This window comes from Lutra lutra, chromosome 4 (assembly GCF_902655055.1).
Source record: "Lutra lutra chromosome 4, mLutLut1.2, whole genome shotgun sequence".
Classification (NCBI taxonomy): Eukaryota; Metazoa; Chordata; class Mammalia; order Carnivora; family Mustelidae; genus Lutra; species Lutra lutra.
The window spans coordinates 124,449,146-124,463,260 of NC_062281.1; the positions used below are offsets into that span (position 1 = coordinate 124,449,146).

General features: G+C 38.8%; 1 protein-coding gene across 1 annotated transcript in view; it reads right to left on the reverse strand.

Moving 5' to 3' along the window:
* Nucleotides 1–318: 318 nt before the first annotated feature.
* The window catches only part of LOC125099172 (calcium-activated chloride channel regulator 2-like), a 39,857-nt gene continuing 26,060 nt past the window's right edge, over nucleotides 319–14,115 (reverse strand). Inside the window, exons 12-14 of the mRNA XM_047728559.1 lie at nucleotides 13,899–14,069; nucleotides 9,685–9,918; nucleotides 319–1,054 (exon numbers count right to left, since the gene is read on the reverse strand). Of these exons, the coding sequence (XP_047584515.1) occupies nucleotides 612–1,054; nucleotides 9,685–9,918; nucleotides 13,899–14,069 (848 nt within the window). The 3' untranslated portion in view covers nucleotides 319–611. The remainder of the gene's footprint in view (nucleotides 1,055–9,684; nucleotides 9,919–13,898; nucleotides 14,070–14,115) is intronic.

Genomic DNA, 14,115 nt, shown 5'->3' on the forward strand with positions numbered 1-14,115 from the left:
CTAATGTCATGGGACAGGGATAATACCCACATTTTAATAATAACTCTTACAGTGAACAAAGATCTCTTTGACCACTTCCAGTGGGATTTGATCTGTTGTATAATTAACCAAATGTCAAGAGGTGAAGAACTTTACAATAGGGGCTTTGTATATAAAATGCAGCTTGATCTTTAGTCATAAAAAAGCAACCTATTCTGAAAAGATAAGGGGAAATAAAAATTAATCGAAGTAACTAAGCAACCGCTCATATGGACAGTTATACCAACCTCCTTTCCTTTATCTGGGGCTATTTTTCCTCTACAATAAAACAAGCTTTTCTTTTACTTTGGTTCAACCTTGCCCTTGCCTTTGCTTTTAAAGACATTACCTTGGAGAATAATTTTTATTATTTTGTCCATAACCAAAGCTTAAGGGTTTCCTAATTTCCCCTCAAAAATAGTGTTATAAAAGAATTTTTGTCTGCTTACCATGTAAAAATCTGACTTGTATTATACAAAAACTCAAAGCATTTTTAATAGTTCTGGTGTTAATTTGACTTTACTGGTATGTTTTTGTAAAGTGTAAAGGCCATGGATTTTATATCTAAGGAGGAAGGTACTCTGTACATTTGCTCATATTAATTTTGTTCCATTCTTTTTCTTGTCTGATCTCTTTTTCCTGTTTAAAATACAGTGTGTTATGACTATAGTGAGGCAAATGATTCCTATTAAACCCACTGCTGTCAAAACTCCTTTCAATATAAGATTGTCTCTGGCAAGTATAGGAGCAGAATATGGGGGGATAAACAGAGATGCCTGGGCAATGTTAGATACAGCAGACTTTAAGGAGTTCCTGTCTATTGCTCGTATTGCCACATAAATTCTGTGGCTTTCTTGCATCTCTCCATCAGGTTGGTGGTCAGGTCCATTTGTGAAAAACTTTGGTGAGAATGTAAATACCTCCTTGGTCCCAGCTTTCTGAGGATTTAGTTTTGATGTATTCACTAAAATGGCATTGTTAAAGTCATCTTGAATATTCTGTAAATGTTTACTGATTCTTATTTCATAGCTGTTGGCTGAAAATAAAAAATATAAATGGAAAGGTTAAGTCACTTGGGTAAATTTTCTAGAGAATAGCAACAAAACTAAAAATACCTAGAAATAAACATAACAAAAATTGCATATGAAGAAAACTTTAAAACACTACATAAAAACTCATATTGAGGGGCGCCTAGGTGGCTCAGTGGGTTAAGCCGCTGCTTTCGGCTCGGGTCATGATCCCAGGTCCTGGGTTCGAGCCCCACATCAGGCTTTCTGCTCAGCAGGGAGCCTGCTTCCTCCTCTCTCTCTGCCTGCCTCTCTGCTTACTTGTGATTTCTCTCTGTCAAATAAATAAATAAAATCTTTAAAAAAAAAACTCATATTGAAACCTAGACAAGAGGAAAAACTTACTGTTTTTTGGATAGGAAGATTCAGCGTAATAAAGATGTTATTTTTCCCTAAGTTATTTGTAAATTTTACATGATTCTATTAAACCCTCTAGGGGGTGCCTGGGTGGCTCAGTCAGTTAAGTGTCTGCATTCAGCTGGGGTCATGATCCTGGGGTCCTGGTACCAAGCCCCACATCAGGGTCCCTGCTCAGTCGGGAGTCTGCTTCTCCCTCTGCTCCTCCCCCTGCTTGTGTGCTCCCTCTCTCTCTAGCTTTCTCTCTCTCAAATAAATAAATAAAATCTTAAAATAAAATAAAAAAATATGTCATTTAAGTCAAAGGTAAAAGTTTAGTTCTGAATTCTGGTAAGGGTTACGTGGCTTAGACTAACTGTCCAGAAGATAACAGGTATGAAATCTGAAGAAAGCAAAAAAAAACAACCAACCCCCCCCCAAAAAAACCCCACAAAGCTATTAAAGCACTGGATTCAAGTAAAAATAGGCAGAAACCAGAGGTGTTACAATCCTTAAAACAAGGAAATCAGAGTAGGGATGATTCATGTTTGTGCAGCTTTTCCTCTTAAGGAACTTCCCTCTCCTGTACAGATCTGATAGCTGGAATGGAAAGCTGCTACCTTTTAGAGCTGAGAAATCAGAAGACTGAATATGGGATTGCCTGAGTAACTGAAAGTTAAGGTTGCTGGAGAGGGATCACCCCCAAATCTATGCATTGACTTTTTTCAGACCATTGGAAGACTTCTAATTCTAATTATTCATGTATGTATGAAACAATAAGGGCTCAAGGGACAAACAACAGCTAGAAGGCTGAAAAACTGAACAGAGTTTTATTTTAATGCTCATCAAGGGTATAGAGTTTGGAGTGTGGGTCTTCTCAAATTAGAGGAGCATGGTAAATATGTGAAGATAGCCATTAAAACACTGAAAGAGCCATGCTTTTGGAATAAAGATTGGGTTTCAGAATTAAGGGATATGCCCTGGATTAAGAGCAGAACTGAAATAGACAAACCCTAGCCAAAAGCAAAACCAAGCCTCCTCAAATTCAAGGTGAACCAAACTATATATCAAAAAAATTTCAGGGGCGCCTGGGTGGCTCAGTGGGTTAAGCCACTGCCTACGGCTCAGGTCATGATCTCAGGGTCCTGGGATCGAGTTCCGCATCAGGCTCTCTACTCAGCAGGGAGCCTGCTTCCCTCTCTCTCTCTCTGCCTGCCTCTCCGTCTACTTGTGATCTCTCTCTGTCAAATAAATAAACAAAAATCTTTAAAAAAAAATTTTTCAAAACTCTTGGGGTGCCTGGCTGGCTCAGTTAGTTGAGCATCTATCTTTGGCTCAGGTCATGATCTCAGGGTCCTGGAATCAAGTCCTGCATTGGGCTGTCTGCTCAGCAGGGAACCTGCTTCTCCCTTCGCCCCTCCCCACTCTTGTGTGCGCTCTCTCTCTCTCTCTCTCTGAAAGGAAAAGAAAGATAGGAGGGAAGAAGGAAGGAAGGAAGGAAGGAAGGAAGGAAGGAAGGAAGGAAGGAAGGAAGGAAAAAAAGAAGGAAGAGAAAATATTTCAAAACTCTTCAGAAGAGTATAACAGATTCCAGAGTCTGTAATTTACTACCACATGCCCAATATACAACAGTAAAATCCCTAGACATGCAAAGAAGTCGAAAATGTAATATCAGGAAAATATCAGGAAATAAAATGAGTCACAAATGACTGAGATTTCAAATTAATAGATAAGGACTTTAAAGTAAGCATGATGAGGGGCACCTGGGTGGCTCAGTGGGTTAAAGCCTCTGCCTTTAGCTCAGGTCACAATCCCAGGGTCCTGGGATTGAGCCCCACATCAGGCAGGAAGCCTGCTTTTCCCACTCCCTCTGCCTGTTGCTCCACCTGCTTCTGTTCTTTCTCTGTCAAATAAATAAATCTTAAAAAATAAAACAAACCCATGATGAGTATGTGAAAAGTCAGTAGGACAAGTTGGATATACAAATGGAGAGATAGGAAATTTGAGAAGAGATATGGAAAGTTAAAAAAAGAAGAAAATGGAAATTCTAGAATTGGAAAAAAAAACAATGAAAAAATTAATTTGACATTAATAGCAGATTGGACACAACAGAAGGCAAAGATCAGTAAGCTTGAAGACAAGTTCATAAAAATCAAACTGGAACACTCAGGACAAAAAGATAAAAATTAAATACAATTTCAATGATTTTTGTGATTTACTGACATACCCATTTAGTGTATGTGGGTATAATATAATCATATTATATCATATCATATCACATCATATTATATCATATCATATCAATATTATCTAGGAAGAAAAGAAAAAGAATAGAACAGAAGTTTTTTGAAGATGTGTTAGCTGGAAATGTTTCAAATCTGGTCAAAAAGAATACAGATCCAGGAAACTCAGCAATCCCCAAATAGAATAGGCATCAGGAAAACCACACTGAGGCACATCTTGGTCAATCTGGTGAACACCAAAGATAAAAACAATTTAAAGCAGCCAAAGGGAAAGAAAGGTACTTTACACTCAGGAGAATAACAGTAAGAATGATAGCTGACTTCTCATCAGAAAAAAAAAAAAAAAATGGAGCCATAAGATGATAAAATAACATATTTAAAGTGCTGAAAGAAAAATTTATTGCCCTAGAATTTTATATCTAGTGAAAATGTACTTTTTTTTAAAGAGTGAAAATGTACTTTAAAACTGAAAGTGAAATGAACACATTTCCAATAATTGAATCCTCAGAGAATTTCACCTGAAGACCTGAGCTACAAGCAAAATGGTGATAGAGAAAAATGCAGACCTACAGAAAAGAAGACTAGAAATGGTGACTACATGGGTTACTAAAAAGGGTCAATTTTTTCTCTTTAAAATTTATCAAAAAGACAATGGATTGTTTAAAACAGAAGCCATAACAATGCATTGTGGTCTTTATAAAAATACAGCAGCACAATATATGACAGCAGCCCCACAAAAGATGATGGAGGGTACATGGAATTATACTTTTGAAAGATTCTCACATTTTATGTGAAGTGGTATGACATTAATTCAGGCAAGTCTGTGATAGGTTAAAAAAAACTGCATGTTATAGAAAAGCTAAATTTGGAGAAGCTGATGGTAGGAATTTTATTATTTTGATTTTCCTTATATTGTTTTGATTTTTCAAAATTGGAGTAAGATTCATATAAAATAAAATTTATCATCTTAACCAATTTTAATGTGTATAGTTGAAGGTATAGTTCAGTGCTTTTTAAGGGTTACATTCACATTGTTGTGCCATTTTGATTTTCAACCATGTGAATGTATTACCAATTCAAAACTAAAATTATGAATAATAAATAATTATGCAAAAATGGAAGCCACCTGTAGTACTAACCCACTCTAATAATATCATAATTCTTATCTACAATGGCCAAAAATAAATTTAATAATGAATAGAGCAGCTTCAAAGAAGGATTTTGTTCTGAGGAATGAAAACCATAGGACATTTCAAGTTTAGTTAAAAAGTGAAAATATTCTATGTTTTGAGCAGTTTCCAAATCTATAATAATTTTTGGTAGACTATTTCTATCCTGCCTAGTAATTAGAATAAAACACCATTAGAGACAGTTGTCAAAACAAAATAGCTTTTATATTCAAATTTATCAATCAGCTGATTCCCTCTGAGTAAACCCACTGGGCTTCCTCACTATAGGTGGTTCCAATACAGGGGGACAGACATGGGTGAGAAGCTAGGCTGACCAGCCTCTCTATACTCACAGTGGAACATGTCCATTGCTCTCTCTGGAGAAAGCCCTCTCCATGGTGCTTTCCCAGAGTCCTCTCCTAGATAATGAAACAAGTAATATTTCATAAGTCTTAGCATTGACCAAGATTTTCCACATCCAACGCTCTCTCTATGTGAAATTGATCATCTCATTTTAAATAAAAAGGTAGGGACTCGGGAAGTTAAATGTGCTACCATGATGAATAGTTAGGAAATAGTAGTGCTGGTAATGAATTCATTTCTTCCAACTCCAAATCCCATTCCTTTCTACTATGAGCACCTATTAAACTTTATGCAGAACAGCTATGCAACTGCAAAGACTCAAACTCAGTTCATGCATTCATGGAGAAGCACCTTCCATTTACAGTACTTGTTATGTACCTCTCTCCTTGTGAGAAAGAGAAGTCAGACTGGTTCTGCGTTTTTGACCTCTTGGGTATATATCTCTAGGTTTGGTCTCTCTTTTTTCACAGTGTATTTTAGCCAATGAAAATAGCTCTATGGCCTTCGACAAGACACTTAGACTCTCTGGGTCATTCGCTTACATTTGAAACAACGGGGTCAAACTAGCACATCTTTAAGATCTCTTCAGTCTCCAAACTGTTACAAATGCTGACATTTAGTGAATACTTTGTATGGACCAGACATCATTTTTTTTTTAAAGATTTTATTTATTTATTTGACAGACAGAGATCACAAGTAGGCAGAGTAGCAGGCAGAGAGAGGGGGAAGCAGACTCCCTGCTGAGCAGAAAGCCCGATGTGGGTGGGGCTCGATCCCAGGACTCTGGGATCATGACCTGAGCTAAAGGCAGAGGCTTAACCCACTGAGCCACCCAGGCGCCCCCCCAGACATCGTTTTAATCCCTCTCTGTGCCTTACTTCATTCAACTCTCTTAACAACACTCTGAGATAGCTACTCGTCCTATCTGCTTTTGCAGATTAATAATCAGAAGGTGAGAGAAATTAAGTAACTTGCCTCAGTTTACACTGGTAAAATGTGGTGTCTGATTTCAAAGCCCAATACCTTAGCACTGTGCTGTGCAGCCTCCCACTAGGCTATACTCCCTGGCTACACTCCCTCCTGTTTCTTATTTCCCAGTAACTGTGCTGCTTTTCCAGTTATTGAGGCTTACATCTCAATTAGCATCTTTATCAGTAAATTCCTAGTAGGGAAAGTTCTGAGCTTGGACTGAGGTCTGGGGCAGGAAGCTGAAGACTTGGTCCCATTTTCAGGAAGCTCTCTCAACTGTTAACAGTTGCTACTTCCTCTCTTCATTTGAAATCCAGTTCATCCCCTAAGGATTATTTTGGGTCTCTCCTACATTAAGTCTTCTTCCAGCTTATAGTATAACTGAGGGATAGAGGAGGGCTAGTAGAAAGAACAATTGCTGTCATGGAACAGCTTCTTCAGAAGCAGCACATTTTCAACAATTTTTAAAGATACTAAGTTGTAGCAATGGTTATATAAGAACACGGTGAAACGATGTCAGAGGAAGAGTGTGAATGTCAGGCTGTTAGGCACATAGGGAAGGTAGTCAATGCCGGGAAGGAGGTACAAGATTGGCACTTTTTGGAGTCTGGCCCCACTCCAAGGGCTCTGCTTGGGCCCTGGTGTAAGAACCTGGCTTCTCCTCTGCTCCCACCCACATTGATCTCTACAGCCTTTTAATTTCTGTGGCTTCCAAGCCATACAAATGGCACTGTGTTAAACTGTGGTTTTTGACCATTTTGTGCCTTTTCTCCTCAGCGTACGGTTATAAATTCTTAGAGTGCAATGACCATCTTAAATTATGCTTATATAATGTTTAGTGCTGTGGTGGGCATGAATAGTACTTAATAAATATATTTTCATTTTAATTTCTTTTTTAAAGATTTTATTTATGCAGGACTCGATGCCAGGACTCTGGGATGGTGACCTGAGCCAAAGGTGGACCCTTTATAGACTGAGCCACCCAGGTGTTCCTAATTTCTATAAAAGAAATAAAAAGGAGATGCAGAACATGCTTGGTACTCAGTTTTAGCAATTATTTTACCCCAGACTTTTAATGAAAACCCAATGAGGTGACCCATTTCCAGACAATGCCTAGTCTGTATACATAATGGCGATCTGATAATGTTTTGTTTATTCCACATAACAGGTCATCTTTTCTAGGATATTGTGTATAGTAAAGGGCTGCTACCTGGATAAATACTGATATACCTGTCCATATATGATATTCATTTATTGCTAACAGGGTTCCTAAGAATAGTCACATTTTTTATAATTGTGAAGCCAGAGACATACCCCCATTATTTTTACCTCTGATCATAAAGGTGAGAACGCCTTTCTAGACAATAACTTGTGAGGGAAAATAGGCAATGAAACCACATGTTTATGGATTAAACAGGTACCTATTTGTTAGTTGGTCTATTCATGACTAATTGGTCAATTTTGTTTTTGCTGAGTCATCAATCAGTTATGACAGTGATTTTAGCAACTTAATACACATCCAGGCACCGCCCCCCACCACTTATCTTTTGTGGTTTATGGTTTTTATATTATAACAAGCCAGGTCTACTTCAATCATCCTGCTCATCAGTGAAGGTGCATGAAGATCTCTCTATTCCCTTGATTAATGCCATTTATGATGCCAATTCTGAAGTCCCATATGGTTGTATTTCTTCTTTTCAAGACGTTAATAACCACTAACACTGCACACTTTCTTTCTCCTCTTTTAATTCAGCAGTGTAGCTGAAATTCCTGGGCTCTTGAAAGGAACAGTTTCCAGTAGAAATGGGAGACTGAACTTGATTTTGTCTCTTTCAGTACACAAGGTGTTTCTGAGGGAGGCACTGAGGCAAGAGTGAGAACACTAGGTTCTCACGAGGTGCCACTAGGTGGCACCACTCTTACCTTTAAATACTGGTGGGAGGGACGCCTAGGTGGCTCAGTTGGTTAAGCAGCTGCCTTCACCTGAGGTCATGATCCCAGCGTCTTGGGATCGAGTCCCACATCAGGCTCCTTGCTCAGCAGAGAGCCTGCTACTCTCTCTGCCTCTGCCTGCCACTCTGTCTGACTGTGCTCTCTCTCCCTCTCTCTCTCTGACTAATAAATAAATAAAAAGCCTTAAAAAAAAAAAGTTAAATACTGGTGGGAGCGCTTGTGGCTCCTTAAATCTAAATAAAAAGGTAGATAGAAGACAGTAGCGACAAACCAGCGGCCCAGGAAACTTGACATACTTTCTCTTCCCTCTCTGATTTTATATGCGTCACTTCGTTTCCTCTTCATGATACCTTTTGAAATAAATATTTGTAGTCCTATTTTCCATATGAGGAAACTGAAGCCAATAGAGGCTAAGCAACTGGCCAAAGATCAAACAGCTGGACTGAAAGCCAATTTTTTTCCTGACATGAAAATTACAGCTTTTTCCTTTATACAAAGGACATACCCATCCCAGAGTTTCAATCATTGCACATCTCCAGTCTTTAAAATAGGAGAATCCTTAATTCAGAGTGTAAAGTATTTCACTCTTTCTTCTCTGACCAGAAGAGACAGATTTTGGATAAAAGAACAGGAAGACAAAGCTACAATAGAGATGTTCCTCAGGAGCACAGAATTATTTGTAATTGAGATGCTTTCTGGTGAATGTAGTAAATGGGGAAAGAATTATAAACCAAATAAAGATGACCCAAGTTGGAAAAAGACTGGCAAAGGCCCAAGGTGGTCACTTTGACTGATATTGAAAAAGTAAGCTTTCAGTAGAGAAGGTTGGTTCCTACAGGCACCTCAATCAGAGGCAACAGGAAAGAAAGTATCTAATGTATAATCAATGATAACCATGTTTTGGTGATGGCAAAGCTGTTAGAAAAACTATTCTCTGAGGAAAATTATTTTGTTGAGTTGCTACAGGGATCAAGAAATGATTCTGGAAGCCTGAACCTAGTGTAGACTTTGGAAAAAGGAATGTTGAGAAAGAACTTCATCAGTGTTCACGCATACAAGGGTAAGAAAGCCCACCTAACAGAACTGGGTCTAGTCTCCCTAACAAAAGTGATGTCCAGAAGTGGGGGTGGAAAATGGACCAAGTTTTGCATGACTTATGGGAATTATTCCCCTGTGACTTGTAAATCTTTGAATTCACTATCCACTATCTAATCTTCAGAAAACTAAATAACCTCCAGTATTTAGAAGCCCGTGCTCTGTAATGCAGAACCCATTTCTGTTGACTACACTACTCTTACATACGGTATTTATGTTTCCAGTCAAGATTGCTAGATGATCAGTGTCAGTTCTTTTACTAGGGCCTTCTCAGTTCTGGAGAAGCTGACAAGCTCCCGTTCCTACACTCCAGCATATAAGGCCCTATCAACAGCTCAAAGCTTTTCATAATAGCCCTCTGCAGCTTGGTTGGCTCGAAGTCCCCAAAGCTATTTTTACCCAGCAAACCCCTGACATAGTTATTAGAAATGCCACCTTGTAGAAACACAGGGAGTGAAACAAGAAACCTACCCTGGCCTTGGTCATAGTCTTCTCCAGGTGCTGTCCAAGATAAAGTCACCTCCTCTTCCACTTTGACAGCGTGCAGGTCAGTGATTTTGCATGGTGGAAACATATCAGGATGGGGGCCGGCTGGAACTCCTAGCACGGAAAAGGAGCCTCCGGAACTTATTCGGCTAAAGCCCCATTTTTGCTCCTCCTCACTCCTGCCTGCTGATTTTCTTGGGGCATTCATCTGAATGTTGCCTGTGACCAAGAAAAGAATGGCCAAAACAACAAGTGACCCTTTCCCAAATAGCTTGTTTTTGAGTGGTTCTAGAGAGATATTTTAAAAACTTTTTTTGGAGGACACCTAGGTGGCTCAGTGGGTTAACCCACTGCCTTCGGCTCAGGTCATGAAATCAGGGTCCCTGGGATCGAGTCCTACATCGGGCTCTCTGCTCAGCAGGGAGCCTGATTCCCCCCCAGCCTGCCTCTCTGCTTACTTGTGATCTCTCTCTTTGTCAAATAAATAAATAAAATCTTAAAAAAAAAATAAAAACTTTTTTCTTTACAACATCCTTAGAATAATTGAATTTGTTTTTTCCACAATTCATTCATTCATTCGTTCGTTCATTCATTCTTTCATCCATCCTTTCACTAAATAAATATTTTGAGGGTAATAATCACAGATAAAAGAGTATCCCTCTTAGAATTTATAGTCATACTAATAAAACTATGTTTATAAGTTGTGATAAACATAAGAAAAAAAGACAGGGTGCTGTGAAGAAAAATAACACAGGTACATAATTTATAGTGTTCTCAAGGAAGTAACATTTAAAGGCATCCTAAAGGGTGAGTAGGAGTCAGCCAGGTAGAGTGGTGGTAATAATATCTCAGGCAGAGGGAACAGGTTGTGTAAAAACTCTGAGGTCCTAAAGAGCCTTGCAAATTAGAAAAAATTTAAAGCAAGGAGGCAAGTAGTTTGAGATAAGACCAGAGAAGACTCATAGAGGCTCGTAGAGGCCCTTGCAGCCTACTCTAATGATTTTAGAGTTTAATCTTACAAGCTGTGGGGAAGCAGGGCAGTGACATGACCATATTTCTTCCTGACAGCTCACTGTGGCTACTCTCATTAGAGAATGGGCAAACACTGGGCTGTTGAGATAGCCACTGCAACAGTCCAGACAGGGTAACATGGCAGGGTGGGCTGGGTGACAGCAGTGGGGAGGAGGACAGAAGTAGGCATTTTGAGATGTAATTTGGAAATAAAATCAATAAGAGCTGGTGATAGGTTTGAGCATGGAATGGTGAAGGAGAGAAAGTTGGTAGGAAAAAAAAAGAAAGAAAAGAAAAAGAAACCGCTCTCAGGTTTCTAAAATGAGCAACTTGGGAGGAGAAGCAAGCTAAAGGGAAGGAGACTGGTTTGTGATTCCTTTAAAATATCTAACAAGGAACCAGTTGGACATGGATTTCTAGCTCAAAAAAGAGGTTTTATTTAGATTTAATAATTTTAAACTTATGAATTGGGAAGTTATAAGCCTATAGATATTATAAAACCCATACGGGTTAATGAGGTTACCTAATAACAATTTCAACTGTAGCAATCAATAGCATTTATTGAGTCCCTGGCTCACTACTTCTCAGGTACTTATTTATCTTACATGTATCGACTATTTAATTTTCCTAGCAATGCTAGAGGAGAGTACAGTTATTATAGCCTCCCTTTTCAAGATGATGCAACTGAAGCAAAGAGAAACTAAGTAACTTGCCCAAAGTCACACAGCTAGCAGTAGATGGAGGAGCGAGGTTCTGAACCCAGGTAGAGTGGCTCCAGGTGATAGGGTAAGAAGTTTAGACATGAGCTCTGAGAACTGCCAAAACTTAGAGGCTTGATAGAAAAGGAGGAGCCAGAAAAGAAGCCTGACTCCCCCCGACCCAAAAAAAAGAAAATCCAGAGCATAAGAGGTAATTGTAGAAGCCAAGAGATGACAAAGACAAAATCAATCAGTTGTGTCAGACACTGCTGAGGACTGACATATATTCTTTGGACTTAACAGCAGAATGGTCACTGGTGACTAGGGCCAGAGCCATTCCAGTGGGGTGGTTTGGGTGGAAGTCAGATTGTGGTGAACAAAGTCAAAATTGGAGGTGAGAAAATGTAGGCAGCAGGTTTAGACTAATGTCAAGGAAGTTGATGACAGGGAGGTGGACAGTATCTGAAGGGAGACAAACAATAAATTTTTTTAAAAATACGGGATGATAATTCATGCTTGAATGCTGCTCAGAGGGGTCTGTAGAGTGGGACCATGAAAGGCTGAGCTCTCAAGGCCTCTGGATGGGATCCAGAGCAGATCCAGCAGAGACTCTGGCCTTTGGAGAGGAGAAGGGTGCACTCTTGTGTCTGGAGATTTGTGGCATGAAAATAGAGCAGCTCCCATTATTTAATGAAGTGTGTGCTCAAAGTGGTCTTCTAAAAGTGAGCTGATAAAGTGAATGTTATGTTTAGTAGACATGCCTAGGGAAGCCTACCTTTTTCTTTCTTTCTTTTTTTTTTTTTTAAGATTTTTATTTATTTGACAGATCACAAGTAGGCAGAGAGGCAGGCAGAGAGAGAGAGGAGGAGGAGGCAGGCTCCCTGCTGAGCAGAAAGCCCGACGTGAGGCTCGATCCCAGGACCCTGAGATCATGACCTGAGCCGAAGGCAGAGGCTTTAACCACTGAGCCACCCAGACACCCCAGCCTACCTTTTTCTTGCTGTGCTGCTAAGAGCCTCTACAAAATACACAGATAAAAAGACAGTTGAATATTACTTTTCCAATCTCACTGTATTCTAGTTGCTGATATGTGTATCCTTCAAACTCATAGATTTTAGAAAGATACTAGACAAAAAAGAAGCCTTCAAGCTCTTCAGTAGGAATCACATCTTATTCTGCTAGCTATCCCAAGTTCCTAGGACTAAGCTTATCACCTAGTAAGCCTTCAAAACTGTTTGAGGTATAAATGAAAGAAGGAATATTTATTTATAACTGCAGTATTATATCTATATGTGAAATCATATCCATGCTGTAAAGCCATGTTACCTTGCAATTTGATTTACACAGGTTTTGATGTAAATCAAAGTAAATACACAGGAAAGTAAATTATATTTTAGGAAAAACTAAAATTATCAGGAGATGCAAATTCACTGGAACATCTTGATTATTTTCTACTTAAGGGTACTTAAAAACCAAAAATATAGAATCATGTTATGGAATAGTTATGATTAGTTATAAGCTGCTAAAATTCATGAAAAGTGTTCATAAAGATTCTGCAGTTTTGGAAATAAATGTTTCTGAGATTGTTTAAAATAATTTAAAACATTCTCAGAATGTTTTCTGAGATTACAGAGTATTTTTGTTTGTCTTCATTCTTCAGACACTTCATTAGATAAGGAAGCTGCTCTGTTTTCATGCCACTAAATACTTTAACCACTGCTTCCCTTCAGGAACTATAACAATGGTGTTAAGAAAAGATGTATATCTTCTATTTATTTGGTGCTTTTCCCTTAAAGGAAGACAGCACATCTTCAGGAATTGGTCAGTTGTCTGTAACATCCAAATTCATATTTATTCAGGAACTCATTTTTGTGTGGATTGTTTGGGCTGTTTGCTTCCTTCTTTCAACTGCTATCAACTTTTGCCTCTTTTTCTTGCGTAAACCTCTATAGAGGAAATACAGGAGCTATGACTGAGAAAAAAAACCAATAAATTTCTTTTAACTGCCAATAATTCTGATGAAACAGCCACAAGAAAGAGGTCAAAATAATGACTAAAATGAATATACCAAATATCTGTGGGAATTATCTATTGCCTTCCTGATTGACTACTTTGAATCACTGAGGATTGAAGAGATAGCACAAATTATATATTGACTTAAGCATAAAGGGTTTTTTAAAAAATTTATTTGATAGAGAGAGAGAGAGATCACAAGTAGGCAGAGAAGCAGGCAGAGAGAGAGGGGGAAGCAGGCTTCCTGCTGAGCAGAGAGCCAGATGCGGGGCTCGATCCCAGGACCCTGAGATCATGACCTGAGCCGAAGGCAGAGGGTTAACCCGCTGAGCCACCCAGGCACCCCAAGCATAAAGGATTTTGAAATTCCATTTCTCTTTCTCATTCTCTTCTTTCTCTCTCATACACACACACACACACACCAGAGATATATATATTAAATGATGTTACTCAAATAATGGTGCTCATGATTCTTACCATTTGCTATGTAACCTGGTACATACATAGCACGACTCCCTGGAATAGAGTAGGCTAGGCCGCTTAGGCTGGGGGAGTGACTGACATGCACTTTCAAGCTATATCTACCATTTGCAGCAAAGGAGAAAAAATACCTCGAGTAAATTCCATCATTTTTTATAATATCAGCACCTGCATATATAAAAAGAAAGCTCAATGTCACCACTTGTCATCACAG